The sequence below is a fragment of the Podarcis melisellensis genome (genome assembly GCF_964234715.1).
Source record: "Podarcis melisellensis genome assembly, chromosome: 9".
Classification (NCBI taxonomy): domain Eukaryota; kingdom Metazoa; phylum Chordata; class Lepidosauria; order Squamata; family Lacertidae; genus Podarcis; species Podarcis melisellensis.
In genome coordinates this window covers 59,219,788-59,233,135 of record NC_138541.1, presented here as the reverse complement: position 1 = coordinate 59,233,135, position 13,348 = coordinate 59,219,788, and the positions used below count along the sequence as shown (strand labels likewise).

General features: G+C 43.2%; 1 protein-coding gene across 4 annotated transcripts in view; it reads left to right on the top strand.

Annotated features, from left to right (window-relative positions):
• The window catches only part of TEC (tec protein tyrosine kinase), a 74,939-nt gene that overhangs the window by 17,934 nt on the left and 43,657 nt on the right, over positions 1-13,348 (top strand). The window contains exon 1 of one of the 4 annotated variants that reach the window (XM_081924492.1): positions 10,112-10,344. The exons of the other annotated variants lie outside the window; for them this stretch is intronic. Within the exon in view, the coding sequence (XP_081780618.1) occupies positions 10,294-10,344 (51 nt within the window). The 5' untranslated portion in view covers positions 10,112-10,293. Of the gene's footprint in view, positions 1-10,111; positions 10,345-13,348 lie in introns of those variants that run through there. 4 annotated transcript variants of the gene reach the window in all.

The window sequence follows — 13,348 nt, the reverse complement described above, 5'->3', positions numbered from 1 at the left end:
CAGAGCTCAAAAACTGCTCGCATTAATGAAATTCCCTGTCTAGAACGGGCCTAGAACAATGGGAGTTTCTAATGCTGGGAGAAAGTGAAGAGAGAGATTTTTTCCTTCTTTCATAATGCTGGAACACAGGACTACCCAATCAAGCTGAATGTTAGAAGATTCAAAACAAGCAAATGAAAGTACAGCACAAAGTTAAAACTGTAAAATTCACTCCCACCAACTTGATTAGCTTTAGAAAAGGATTATACAACTTCATGGAGGATAAGCCTACCAGTGGTGACTAGCCACAACAGCTATACAGTGGTACCTCGGGTTACATATGCTTCAGGTTACATACGCTTCAGGTTACAGACTCCGCTAACCCAGAAATAGTGCCTCGGGTTAAGAGCTTTGCTTCAGGATAAGAACAGAAATCGCGCTCCGGCGGCGCGGTGGCAGCAGGAGATCCCATTAGTTAAAGTGGAGCTTCAGGTTAAGAACAGTTTCAGGTTAAGTACGGACCTCCGGAACGAATTAAGTACTTAACCCGAGGTACCACTGTATTATGTTTCCATTAGATGTATAAATGACCTGATTCAGTATAAGGCAGCTTTCTTTGCACTGTTGGAGGCATTATGCTTCTGCATGCCAGTTTATGGGAGTCACAAGTTGGGAGAATACAGTGCCAGTGTTATCCTTCCATCCCAAACCGGTTTTTTTGCCACATGGCATATTGTGGCCCATCTTTCACTTTCTGCCATATTAAAGTGGCAGCAGCTGCTGCAGGAAGAAGTGCTGAAAAGTCCATCTTGGCTTCTCCAGAAAAGTTGTGACAATGTTTTTCAATATAATATTAAAGGCTGCAATTTAAAGAAGCAATATGCATGCACAGGAAAACTGCAAATACAACTACAACTTTTACCACAGCAGTTTCCACTGCTGATGAGACAAGTTAGCTTTAAAAGGCAGTTTGGCTTTTAGTAGCAGTAAGTGCTGACCTGACAGTGTCAAACACAGTTTCAGTTATCTTCACAGTACTCCCTTCTCGTGTGCAAATTGCCTCTATTGGTTGCTGTAAAAATGCTCTGACAATTCAGCTACTAATGGGTTTATATGTCACTAATAAGTTGCTAAAGCATTCTTTGACCAGTTTCATCTAAGAAACTGGCTTAATCTTTCTTAGCATACCAGCCCACATATTTCTTTGTCAATCATTTATGATCTACAAGGAAAAGGAAAATAACAAACTTTTCTAAAGCTAGCCCTAACCACTGAAAAGGGTGTTGGTTTCTCATGTATCTCATGTATACTTTTTGTTTTAGAATTTACACAGTAGATCACTCTACTGGCAGCTAACATATTGAGGTTGGGAGACAGGAGGCGGGCGGGTGTGGAGGACTCCCTGGTCCTAAATGGGGTAACTATGCCCCTGAAGGACCAGGTGTGCAGCCTGGGAGTCATTTTGGACTTGCAGCTGTCTATGGAGGCGCAGGTCAATTCTGTGTCCAGGGCAGCTGTTTACCAGCTCCATCTGGTACACAGGCTGAGACCCTATCTGCCTGCGGACTGTCTCGCCAGAGTGGTGCATGCTCTGGTTATCTCTCGCTTGGACTACTGCAATGCACTCTGTGTGGGGCTACGTTTGAAGGTGACCCGGAAACTACAAATAATCCAGAATGCGGCAGCTAGACTGGTGACTGGGAGCGGCCACCGAGACCACATAACACCGGTCTTGAAAGACCTACATTGGCTCCCAGTACATTTCCGAGCACAATTCAAAGTGCTGGTGCTGACCTTTAAAGCCCTAAACGGCCTCGGTCCAGCATATCTGAAGGAGCGTCTTCACCCCCTCATTCTACCTGGACCCTGAGGTCCAGCGCCAATGGCCTTCTGGCAGTTCCCTCACTGCGAGAAGCCAAGTTACAGGGAACCAGGCAGAGGGCCTTCTCGGTAGTGGCAGCCACCCTATGGAACGCCCTCCTACCAGATGTCAAAGAGAACAACAACTACCAGACTTTTAGAAGACATCTGAAGGCAGCCCTGTTTAGGGAAGCTTTAAATGTTTGATACATTACTGTATTTTAATATTTTGTTGGAAGCCGCCCAGAGTGGCTGGGGAAGTCCAGCCAGATGGGTGGGGTATAAATATATTTTTTATTATTTATTTATTTATTTATTTATTTATTTATTTATTTATTTATTTATTTATTTATTCCTACCTACTCTGTAGTTCTTTTATAATAGTGTCACCTGCACAGTGGTGAACAATGTCCCCAAATTTATCCGATTTCTGCCACTTACCATTTACAGCACTGTGGGTGGCAGGAAGAACCATGGAAAATCAAATGAATCTTTCACATGGGATCCTTTGTTGCCCTAACAGTTGTTAACTTGTTGGCATAAAAGAGGTGCTAAGCAAAAACTGACCCAGAGAAACAGATAAAATACCTTTCTTATGGCACATCATTTATGGCTTCTCAGACACATTGTCACGTATGATGCAGTTGAGATTCCTGCTTTACAGGGGTTGGACTGGATAACTGTCCCTCCCAACTCTACAACTCTACAATTCTATGATTAATTTGAATTTGGGTTGAGGTAGAAAAATATTCCATAAAACTTCCTCCATCCATTTTTAAATTTCTTTTTAAGAATTACCATATTGGGATAAAAAAGTGCTTATACATAATATATGCAGGCTGATTTGGGGCATTCTTCAACACTGGAATTCATCTTGGAGTGAAAAAATAAACCATAAAATTGCCCAGGTTTCTTTTTCTTGAAGAAATAGAGGGAGTTGTAGAGGGAATAGATCTCCCTGTGATTGATGGGGTTCTAAATCTCCCTAACAGAAAAGGTTGAAAGTCTGGGAGTTGTTTTTGCTTTTGTTCCAACCCTGCTCTTTGGTAAGTTGGTTGCCAGAGCAGCTAAAATGCTTTCTTTCTGCTCTGTTTGTTGCAATGCCTTGACCTTTCTTGAGTAGAGAGGAACTTGCAATACTAATCTATGCTTTCTTAACTTCCAAGCAACGCACTCTGTATGGGGCCATTCTTGAAAACAACTCAGAGGTTTTAGCTAGTGCAAAATGTTGCCACACATTTCCTTACATATAGGGAACAGCACAGTCGTATACAGTCACACTTGCTTTAGCAGCACTAACTGGCACTATGGTTCAGTTCAAGTTGCTGCTGCTTAGCTATAAAACCTTTCATGGTTGGCATCCAATGGATGGTGCCACCTGTCCCCTACTGCAACTTCAGTCCACCCGTTAGCGATGCTGTTGCTTTTGATTGTACCTTCAAAATCTATTATTGTTCTCAGGCTCTTCTCTGAGTCCGTAAAGGTAAAGGGACCCCTGACCATTAGGTCTAGTCGTGACCGACTCTGGGGTTGCGGCGCTCATCTCGCTTTATTGGCAGAGGGAGCTGGCGTACAGCTTCTGGGTCATGTGGCCGGCATGACTAAGCCGCTTCTGGCGAACCAGAGCAGCACACAGAAACGCTGTTTACCTTCCCGCCGGAGCGGTACCTATTTATCTACTTGCACTTTGACGTGCTTTCGAACTGCTAGGTGGGCAGGAGCTGGGATGGAGCAACAGGAGCTCACCCCGTTGCGGGGATTTGAACCGCTGACCTTCTGATCAGCAAGTCTTAGGCTCTGTGGTTTAACCAACAGCGCCACCCACGTCTGAGTCCTTACTCCGCATGAAATGGAATTTGTTGTGGAGACTTTTACTCTGGGAAGGGAACTCAGGCAGGGGCAGATCAAGTGACAGTACTTTTTCTGTGCTGGCCTCACCACTATAGAGATCTCTCCCCTGAGATATATTATCAGCTTCTCAGTGCTTCTGGAGAACCAGAGCAGCACATGGAAATGCTGTTTACCTTCCCGCCGGAGCGGTACCTATTTATCTACTTGCACTTGACGTGCTTTCGAACTGCTAGGTTGGCAGGAGCTGGGACCGAACAACAGGAGCTCACCCCATTGCAGGGATTTGAACTGCCTACCTTCCGAATGGCAAGCCTAAGGCTCAGTGGTTTAGACCACACATGTATTTTTAGGCTTTATTTTAATGAGATAGTTTTATAAGCAGTAGACGCAGTAGTCCTAGTTGTCTGTGATATATTGATCTGAAGTGTTTTAACTGCTGCTTCTGTAACTATGATTATGTTGTTTATATATTGTATGGTTTTAAACTGATTTAATTTGTATAAGCTGCTATTCTCAGAAGCACCTTTCTTTCCAAACTGGCCTGCCAGCAAGTTTTAATACCACAGATACTACTTCTTTCACCTCTCTTGGCCTCTGGATTGTTAGTTTCTGGACCAAAAAGTACATCTGCAGGATCATCTTTGGCCCAGAGGCCTCTATTTGCTGAGCCAAATTTAGGTTTTATTTTCACATGACTACAGACGGAATTAAGAAAGTGCTGATTTAAGCCTCATGCACAAAAAGGCTCCATGTCCATTTTTTGGTGGTAAATCATGTACAGTAAATCTAGCTTCCAAACAAAACCATTTCAAAATTAAAGGCATAGTGTATGCTGCTACAGTGATACCCTGGAAGTCAAATGAAATCCGTTCCAGAAGTCCGTTTGACTTCCAAAACGTTCAGAAACCAAGGCGTGGCTTCCAGTTGGCTACAGGAAGCTCCTGCAGCCCATCAGAAGCCACGGAAGCCCCATCAGATGTTCGGGTTCCAAAGAACATTTGCAAACCAGAACACTCCCAGGTTTTCGACGTTCGGAAGCCAAAACATTCAACTCGCAAGGTGTTTGGGATCCAAGGTATGACTGTATCATTGTTGAATCTAATGCCATACAAGAAAATCCACATTCTACCAACCAAGTACAGTGGTACCTTGGGTTACATACACTTCAGGTTACATATGCTTCAGGTTACAGACTGCTAACCCAGAAATAGTGCTTCAGGTTAAGAACTTTGCTTCAGGATGAGAACAGAAATTGTGCTCCGGCGGCACTGCGGCAGCAGGAGCCCCCATTAGCTAAAGTGGTGCTTCAGGTTAAGAACAGTTTCAGATTAAGAACGGACCTCCGGAACAAATTAAGTACTTAACCCGAGGTACCACTGTATGTAGTGACCAGTGTCGAAGTAGGATTTGGCTGCCACTATAGTTTGCTTCCGTATATGAAGGGGTGGGTGGGTGGCATCTTATCCTTGGCTTCAGGTGCTAAAATGTGAGCCAACAGGGCCTGCCCAAGACATATCCCACTAGAGGCCACTGTCCCTGTGTCTCAGTCCAGCACTGTCCACTGCTTGCACCCTCCCTCCACAAAAGCAGATTTATAGTCCCATTGTCATCATGGTTGTTTAAAAAAAGAAGCCAACCTTTCACTTGACTACAGTGGTACCTCGGGTTAAGTACTTAATTTGTTCTGGAGGTCCGTTCTTAAGCTGAAACTATTCTTAACCTGAAGCACCACTTTATCTAATGGGGCCTCCTGCTGCCGCTGCCATGCAATTTCTGTTCTCATCCTGAAGCAAAGTTCTTAACCTGAGGTACTATTTCTGGGTTAGCGGAGTCTGTAACCTGAAGCGTCTGTAAACTGAAGCATATGTAACCCAAGATACCACTGTATTGTATGTGGGGGGTGGGTAGGCACCTACTGCAGGTGGTGGTCCAGAGCTGAGCAGGAACATCATTAGCGAGACGTGCTGCAACTCATCCCCGTGTTGCCAAGCCCAGACACTTTAAATATTTTCAATATGTCATTTTGTATTCTACGAAAGGAGGGGAGGTAAACTTTTAAAGCCTGTTGCTGCCCTGCCACGCTTCTGGAGTGTGGGAGAATGTTGTTGTAGTCCTTTAATACCTCCAAAACACATGAGTGTAAGAAGAGTCTGCTGGGTCAGACTAATGATCTGTCTAGTCCAACATCTTGTTCCCCCCAGTGGCCTCTGGGAAGCCTGCAAACGGAACACGAAGCCCAAGCCTCCCCCTGTTTTTCTCCCATCGCAGCAGCTGGAGGTTGGATAGAGCCATCATGAATAAGACTGTTTGATCCTATATGGGTTTCTCAACTCCATCTTTAATGACTGCTAAACTTATGGCAGCCAGTTCCATAATTCATACCTGTGTGAAGAAATACTTCCACCAGTCTGTCTTGAATCACCTGTGCAATGAATTCAATTAAATATCCAGAGTATTAGGTATTAAATATTTCTCTCTAGTCAGTTTCTTCAAGCTGTCCTTCCTCATTTTGGTTCCCCTTTTCTTTACCTTTTGTGGTTCCACTACTAGAACTGTATGCAGTATTCCAAATGTGGCCATACCAAAGATTCATATAAAGATATTAAAATACTGGCAGTTTTATTCCTGATCCTCTTCCAAAAATGCCAGCAAGATAATCCCCTTTCCCTGTAGGGCTCTACAACCCTTTCCTCATCTTTTCCTTGTTTTGTATATTCATTCTTCCATCATTTAGTAACTTGCCACACAGATTGGGTAGTGAGTGATTTTTCTGCATAATACTGCTAACTGTGTGAGGGTAAGGCTCTTGCTGGTGGTGCAGATCAAATTTAGCCCAAATGCCGCACAGTGGCCTTAAACAGGTTTTTTTTTTAAATACATCTGGAAAGGCACATAGGTATGTAGGTATTTTGTGGATATTCTTATGATTATGTAGTGTCTGAAGCATATACCGTAACCAGAAAGGTTCAAATGCTAATATTTACAGTATTTTTTGCTCTATAAGATGCACCAGGCCACAAGATGCACCTAGTTTTTGAAGGAGGAAAGCAAGAAAAAAATTATTCTGAATCTCAGAAGCCAGAACAGCAAAAGGGATCGCTGCTCAGTGAAAGCAGCAATCTCTCTTGCTGTTCTGGCTTCTGGGATAGCTGCACAGCCTGCATTCGCTCCATAAGACGCACACACATTTCCCCTTACTTTTTAGGAGGGAAAAAGTGAGTCTTATAGAGCAAAAAATACTGTAGTTAACAAAATTAATATATAGTCGTACCTCGGAAGTTGAACGCCTTGCGAGTCGAACGTTTTGGCTCCCAAACGTCGCAAACCCGGAAGTGAGTATTCGGGTTTGTGAATGTTCTTTGGAACCCGAATGTCTGATGGGGCTTCCATTGCTTCTGATTGGCTGCAGGGGCCACGCCTTGTTTTCTGAACATTTTGGAAGTCAAACAGACTTCCGGAACGGATTTCATTTGACTTCTGAGGTATGACTGTACTGCTTGATTGTAGTAACACCCCTAACTAAGCATTTACAAGAAATATTAAAATTGCCAGTAAAAACAACTAATTTTTTTTAAAATAATTAAAACAAACAGTAAAAGAAATTAACATGCATCATCATTTACATATATGGTTTGGCTAAGCAGGCACCTTATTCTGAAGTTTAAATTTTGTGTTTTTCTTAGTTTTTGAGCTTTCAAAGGAACCATGCTTGGATTTGTGCATTATTAATATGCCGCTATCATTTGTTGATATATTATTGTCTTGCCTATCAAAAAAAAAAAGAAAAAGAAATCCAAGCTTGATATGTTGAATATTAGCACAAAACGTAACCAACATACCCAACTATACTCTAAGCTTGGAATGAAAGATTTGGCTGGTTATTAATTTACAATCCATATGCAGTTTGTTGACTGGTTTGTTTCTATGTTTCATCCCTTTCTTGACTACTGTCTTTCTCATTCTCTCTCCTTCAACTCATCTCTTTGATTTTCTGTTATTTGCATCTCTCTGGACCATCCCTTCTTCCATCTCTTTGTTCCTGTTCCCACCGCACACCCCCTATCTATTGATTCATTAAAATTATATGCTTCCCTTCCTTTGAAAAGTTTGAGGTAAGCTAAGGTAACACCTAGGACTTGCTGATCGAAAGGTCGGCGGTTCGAATCCCTGCGGCGGGGTGCGCTCCCGCTGCTCGGTCCCAGCGCCTGCCAACCTAGCAGTTCGAAAGCACCTCCGGGTGCAAGTAGATAAATAGGGACCGCTTACCAGCGGGAAGGTAAACGGCGTTTCCGTGTGCGGCTCTGGCTCGCCAGAGCAGCGATGTCACACTGGCCATGTGACCCGGAAGTGTCTCCGGACAGCGCTGGCCCCTGGCCTCTTAAGTGAGATGGGCGCACAACCCCAGAGTCTGTCAAGACTGGCCCGTACGGGCAGGGGTACCTTTACCTTTACCTTGTAAGCTAAAATCAATGCACTAGAACAGCATAATATACAAAGATACAATGCAGCCACTGAAAGAATTAGGCAATAGAAACAATTCTCATTGTGTTCATTATGCAGCAAGTTTAAAACAACAGTGATGCAGTACAGGAAATGAGAACTATTCATGGGCATCCTAAACAGGTAGCTTTTAGCAACCGTTAAAGAGGGAGCAAGGGACGCAGGTGGCGCTGTGGGTTAAAGCCTCAGCGCCTAGGACTTGCCAATCAAAAGGTCGGCGGTTCGAATCCCTGCGGCGGGGTGCGCTCCCGCTGCTCGGTCCCAGCGCCTGCCAACCTAGCAGTTCGAAAGCACCTCCGGGTGCAAGTAGATAAATAGGGACCGCTTGCCAGCGGGAAGGTAAACGGCGTTTCTGTGTGCAGCTCTGGCTCGCCAGAGCAGCGATGTCACACTGGCCACGTGACCCGGAAGTATCTTCGGACAGCGCTGGCCCCTGGCCTCTTGAGTGAGATGGGCGCACAACCCCAGAGTCTGTCAAGACTGGCCCGTACGGGCAGGGGTACCTTTACCTTTACCTTTTAAAGAGGGAGCAAGATGAGCTTCATTAATGGAGGGGATCCTAACTTTTGGTGTTTGCAGCTAATGAAGCTAGCCTGGCAAGATGTATGGGGGAATTTTCAAAGATAAAATCCCCCCCCCCCATATTTCTTATATTCACAATATTTTTATTTTGCATTTTTAAACAGATCTTCTCAGTAGGTATCTGTAGAAATATAGGAGGTGGTGGTGGTGGTGGTTTTGTGTCCCCTGTGTATGGGAATCACCCGCACCTCCCTAAATTGGCACTGTTGGTCTCAACTAAGAATACACACACTGGGTCTGTGGAGAAGAACTTAGCAGGCTCAAATGGGAGAAATATCCCATTCAAATATCCCGGTTCCAAGCCATGAAGGACTTTAAAGATCATCACCATTTCTGATATGAACCTGGAAACAAATTGGAACTTGAGCAGTTGTTTCAGTAAGGAAGTCACACACTTATTTTTTTAAAAATAACATTAATAGGTGTGTTCCTGATTAACAACCCAGACTCTGCATTTGGAGCCAATGGACACCCTTCAGAGGCAACTCTATGGAGAGTACACAACAGCAGTCCTGATGTGCTATTAATTACAAGGGTGTGTTAGCCACCTTGCCAGATTTGCAGTCCTCAGAAATAAGCATACTTGGTACATTGCAGTTAAGCAAAGGCTCCCTTGGTCACAGCTGACGCCTGGGCATTTAGGGACAATGCTACGTCCCGAAGAACCCCACATTCCTTTCTATGATCTCTTAGACCATGGGTTCTTCCAGCTTTTTTCTCTCTAGGCCCTTTGATTTGCATCACCTTCTATAGGATCTGAACAGTCAATGGCAACTGGAGATCTGACTGCTTACATTACTCTCTTGTAGCACCAGAACATCACAACCAATCACTTCTTACAACCATCTCAGGAAAACCCCTTAGCATATTATAGTGGAGATGGCATTCTATAAACTTTTTGTTCTTGGCCAGTTTTTCCACAGATAGGTTTTGTATGAATGAAATAAAGGCATATGAATTGGGGGTGGGGAGGGGAACGCCGCACAATAATTTTAAATTGGCATATATTTTGCATGTTGTAGATTTGGACTTCTGAAATTTCACTTCAGCATATGGAGGTTAAAATGCTGCTGTTTGTAACAATCTAAATACAACATTTTATATGTTCCTATTTAAGAGATTAGCAAATAGTTAGATGCTGAGCCATCACAGGCAGTTTTCATATGGGCGCTCAGATAGCTAAACCACTGGTGTCCGTCTTGAGAAGGGCTTCCTCCCTCTACTGCTTGCTACTTCCTCTTTCTCATAGTCACAGGGTATGCTGGTGGTTTCCCCCCTCCTCCTCCTCTGTGGTTTTTTCTTCTTCTTACTCCCTGTTTTTTCCTGATTGTCTTTCATCTCAGTCTCGGTTCCCTTGAGGCTTGATCCTCTTTGTCCATGTGCTTCGTCTCTTGGTCACTTTATGGAGTGAGCTGAAGAAGAATAATTTCATGAGACTGACTTCCTGCTAGAGAGAGCCATCCTATTCCATGTAGTTTCCTGCAGTGGGCACAGAATCGCCCCTCCATTTGTGCAGCTGCCATGACGTGCTGGATCAGAGACCAATGGAAGAGAAAAAGGGCAGGCAAAAAGGTGGGTGAGGCAGCAGTGGTATTACAATAGCGATTTTTAAAATCTGGCCCGTACAATTACTGTGCATTCCTATAAGCATTTTATGTTCTTTTCTCTCTTTCAGTAACAAAAGCTTGGCCAGATCATCATGGCCAAACTAGACATGCTGGGGCCATCATTTGTGTGTCTACTTATAAAGTGGGGTGAAGGCTCAAGTCTGGATACACACCATAAGCTTAAAGTAAATCTGTCCCCCCCAAATAGTCCTGAAACTGTAATTTATCCCCCAGAGCTACAGTTCCCAGCACCCTTAACCAACCGTTCTCAGGATTCTTACAGCGTGTGTATGGTCTGTATGTAACTTAATGACATACTTAAAACAGTTAAACGAGGGCAGGGACACTGAGCTCCCATGTGTGCACAAATTACTTAATACGCCTCTCAGTCCATTTCGCCAATCATGTTTTTCTCTTCCTTGGCTCTGATACAAGTGAGCTAGGAATTTAGAACTGTGACTGGAGCAATGGACTAACTGAGGAGACGTAAAATGCAGGAGCGGGGGGAAGGTTTAACGACTTTCTCCTACAGGCTACTTTTACTGTTAAAAATAAAACATAGGCACTGCTTTATTTGTGAGTAGGAGAGATACACGGATGAAAAGAACAAGGGGTTTGTCGCTGTCATGTCCGCTTTGATCCTGAAACTCCTACATGCATCTGACTTTTGGTAAAATGAATTCCTATATTTTCCAACATAATGTCACTGGAATCAGGGACATATAATGGCTGAAGCATGTAACAATGGAAACTGTTTTACTTTCTGAAAGTGTTTTGAATATATTTCTAGTTACAGGTAGGTAGCCGTGTTGGTCTGCCGTAGGTAAAACAAAACAAAATAATAAATAAATAAATCCTTCCAGTAGCACCTTAGAGACCAACTAAGTTAGTTATTGGTATGAGCTTTGGTGTGCATGCACATTTATTATCATTATTTTTTGTTTTGTTTTGTTTTGAATATATTGCATTAGTAAATTTTATAGCTAATGGTTGGATCCAAAGTAAGTTGGCCAGATTTGGGTTACTGGACCTACATGCAAACTTTATGAATTTCCCCCCTTTTCTTTAGTCTAGAAATACCCAATATCTCTTGAAACTGCATGCCCATATACTATATTCTGCATTTGCTCTGGACACTTCCTCTATTTGCAGACAAATTTAGTGTTCCATAAAGTGTGACGAGACTTTGCGTGGGTGGTTGCTCCATTAAGTTTATTTTCAAGCAATATATAGTTGCACGTGCTTGGCACAGCTGCCTCCAGCAAGCAAAAAATACCACAATTTCAGTCACCTAGGAATAATGTGCCACGCTACAGAAGCTCATTTGGGGAGACAAGTATGAAAACAAGTCAAAAGATCTTGTAAAATGGCTGCCTTAATCTTATCCTGCACCTACATACTGTGGTAGACAGCATTCTCTGAAGAAGAACTCAGATTAAGATCTCCTGATTAATTTCAACCAGAGGAATTGATGATGCAGTTTTCACAGAAGACTCTAGTCTTTTCCTTTCCCCTTCTTCTTCTGGTCTCAGCTGGTTGTGGAAGATCTAGCATAAATAACTGTTTATTGGTAGGTAACATGAGCTGTTGTCAGGAATTTATCTTAGATTTTGATACGATTAGAGGTTGGCATGGAGGAACCTGGTGCTTGCAAATGCCATATATGGGGAAAAAGTTAAGCAGATTTTATGATATGGCATTGCCTCACCCTGCAATAGGATTCTAATCAGTGTGTGAAATGTCACATGCCACCTTCTGAGTCCGTAGTCAGACTAGAATGTAACTTCTTTTAACGACACAATAATTTTGTGTTGCAGTTATTCTAGTCAAGTTCCAGATCTGCCTTAAGCCCCAATGGTTTCATTTGGAAAGGTAAGCAGGTACCTACTTGAAGCCCATGGAACTTAAGGAACAGTTTCAGTGAACATAGAGGGACTTATGTCCGTGTAAACATGCATGGAATGTGAGAGAGTTCTTTTTGTATTTTCCTATATCATATCCTGATGGAATGGAAAACTGGGACCCAGAACCTCAGCGTCTGAGGAGAGATATCCAGGGCTGCATACCCTCCAAGTGTCCCCATTTTCCAGGGACAGTTCTGGAATTACAGAAGCCATCCTGGTTTCTGATCTGATCCTGGAATTTCCTGGTTTTCTTTTTCCCTTTCCCCCAAATCTCAGGAATACAATTAAAAGTGGTGGAGAGAGAGATCACACACACACACACACACACACCACACCACACCCGTCCTTATTGGAAACAGAAGCCTTTGCTGTGTGTAGGTGCAAAAACGGGAGTCCTGTTTATCCTGAAAATAAAATACCTGCACTAAATGAAGCTGGCATACAAAGCCTTTTTTATTTTTAAAGGAAAATCTAACAAATCCACTTTAAATCCTTTAATTGCAAGGCTTCAGCAGCCAACATTTTTTAAAAGGAAATATGTGGAGTGTTTATATTGTAAATTGAGCCTTACACTGCAAGCCTTTACATGTCTACTCAGATGTAAATCCCATAGTATTCAATAGTGTTTACTCCCAGGTAACTGGGTAAAGACTGTGCAGTTTTACACTAAGCATTTTTACTCAGAGGTGCGTTCCACTGAGTTCAATCGGATTTACTCTCTGGTATGTTCCTTATCATTCTCAGTTTCTATTACAGTGGAACCTTGGTTTTCGAACGTAATCTGTTCCGGAAGTCCGTTCGACTTCCAAAACATTCAGAAGCCGAGGATCAAAGGGCTGTCAGCAAGTTCAATGGGGGAAATTGAGAAACGCGCTTCGGAAGCTGTTCAACTTCCAAGGCGCGTTCAGAAACAGAAGCATTCATTTCCGGGTTTTTGGCGTTCGGCTTCCAAAACGTTTGGCAGCCAAGACGTTTGAAAACCGAGGTTTGACTGTATTATTATTAGTAGTAGTAGCAGCAGCAGTATTTCCTGCCTTTCCCCGACTCAAGGCTGATTACAGCTAA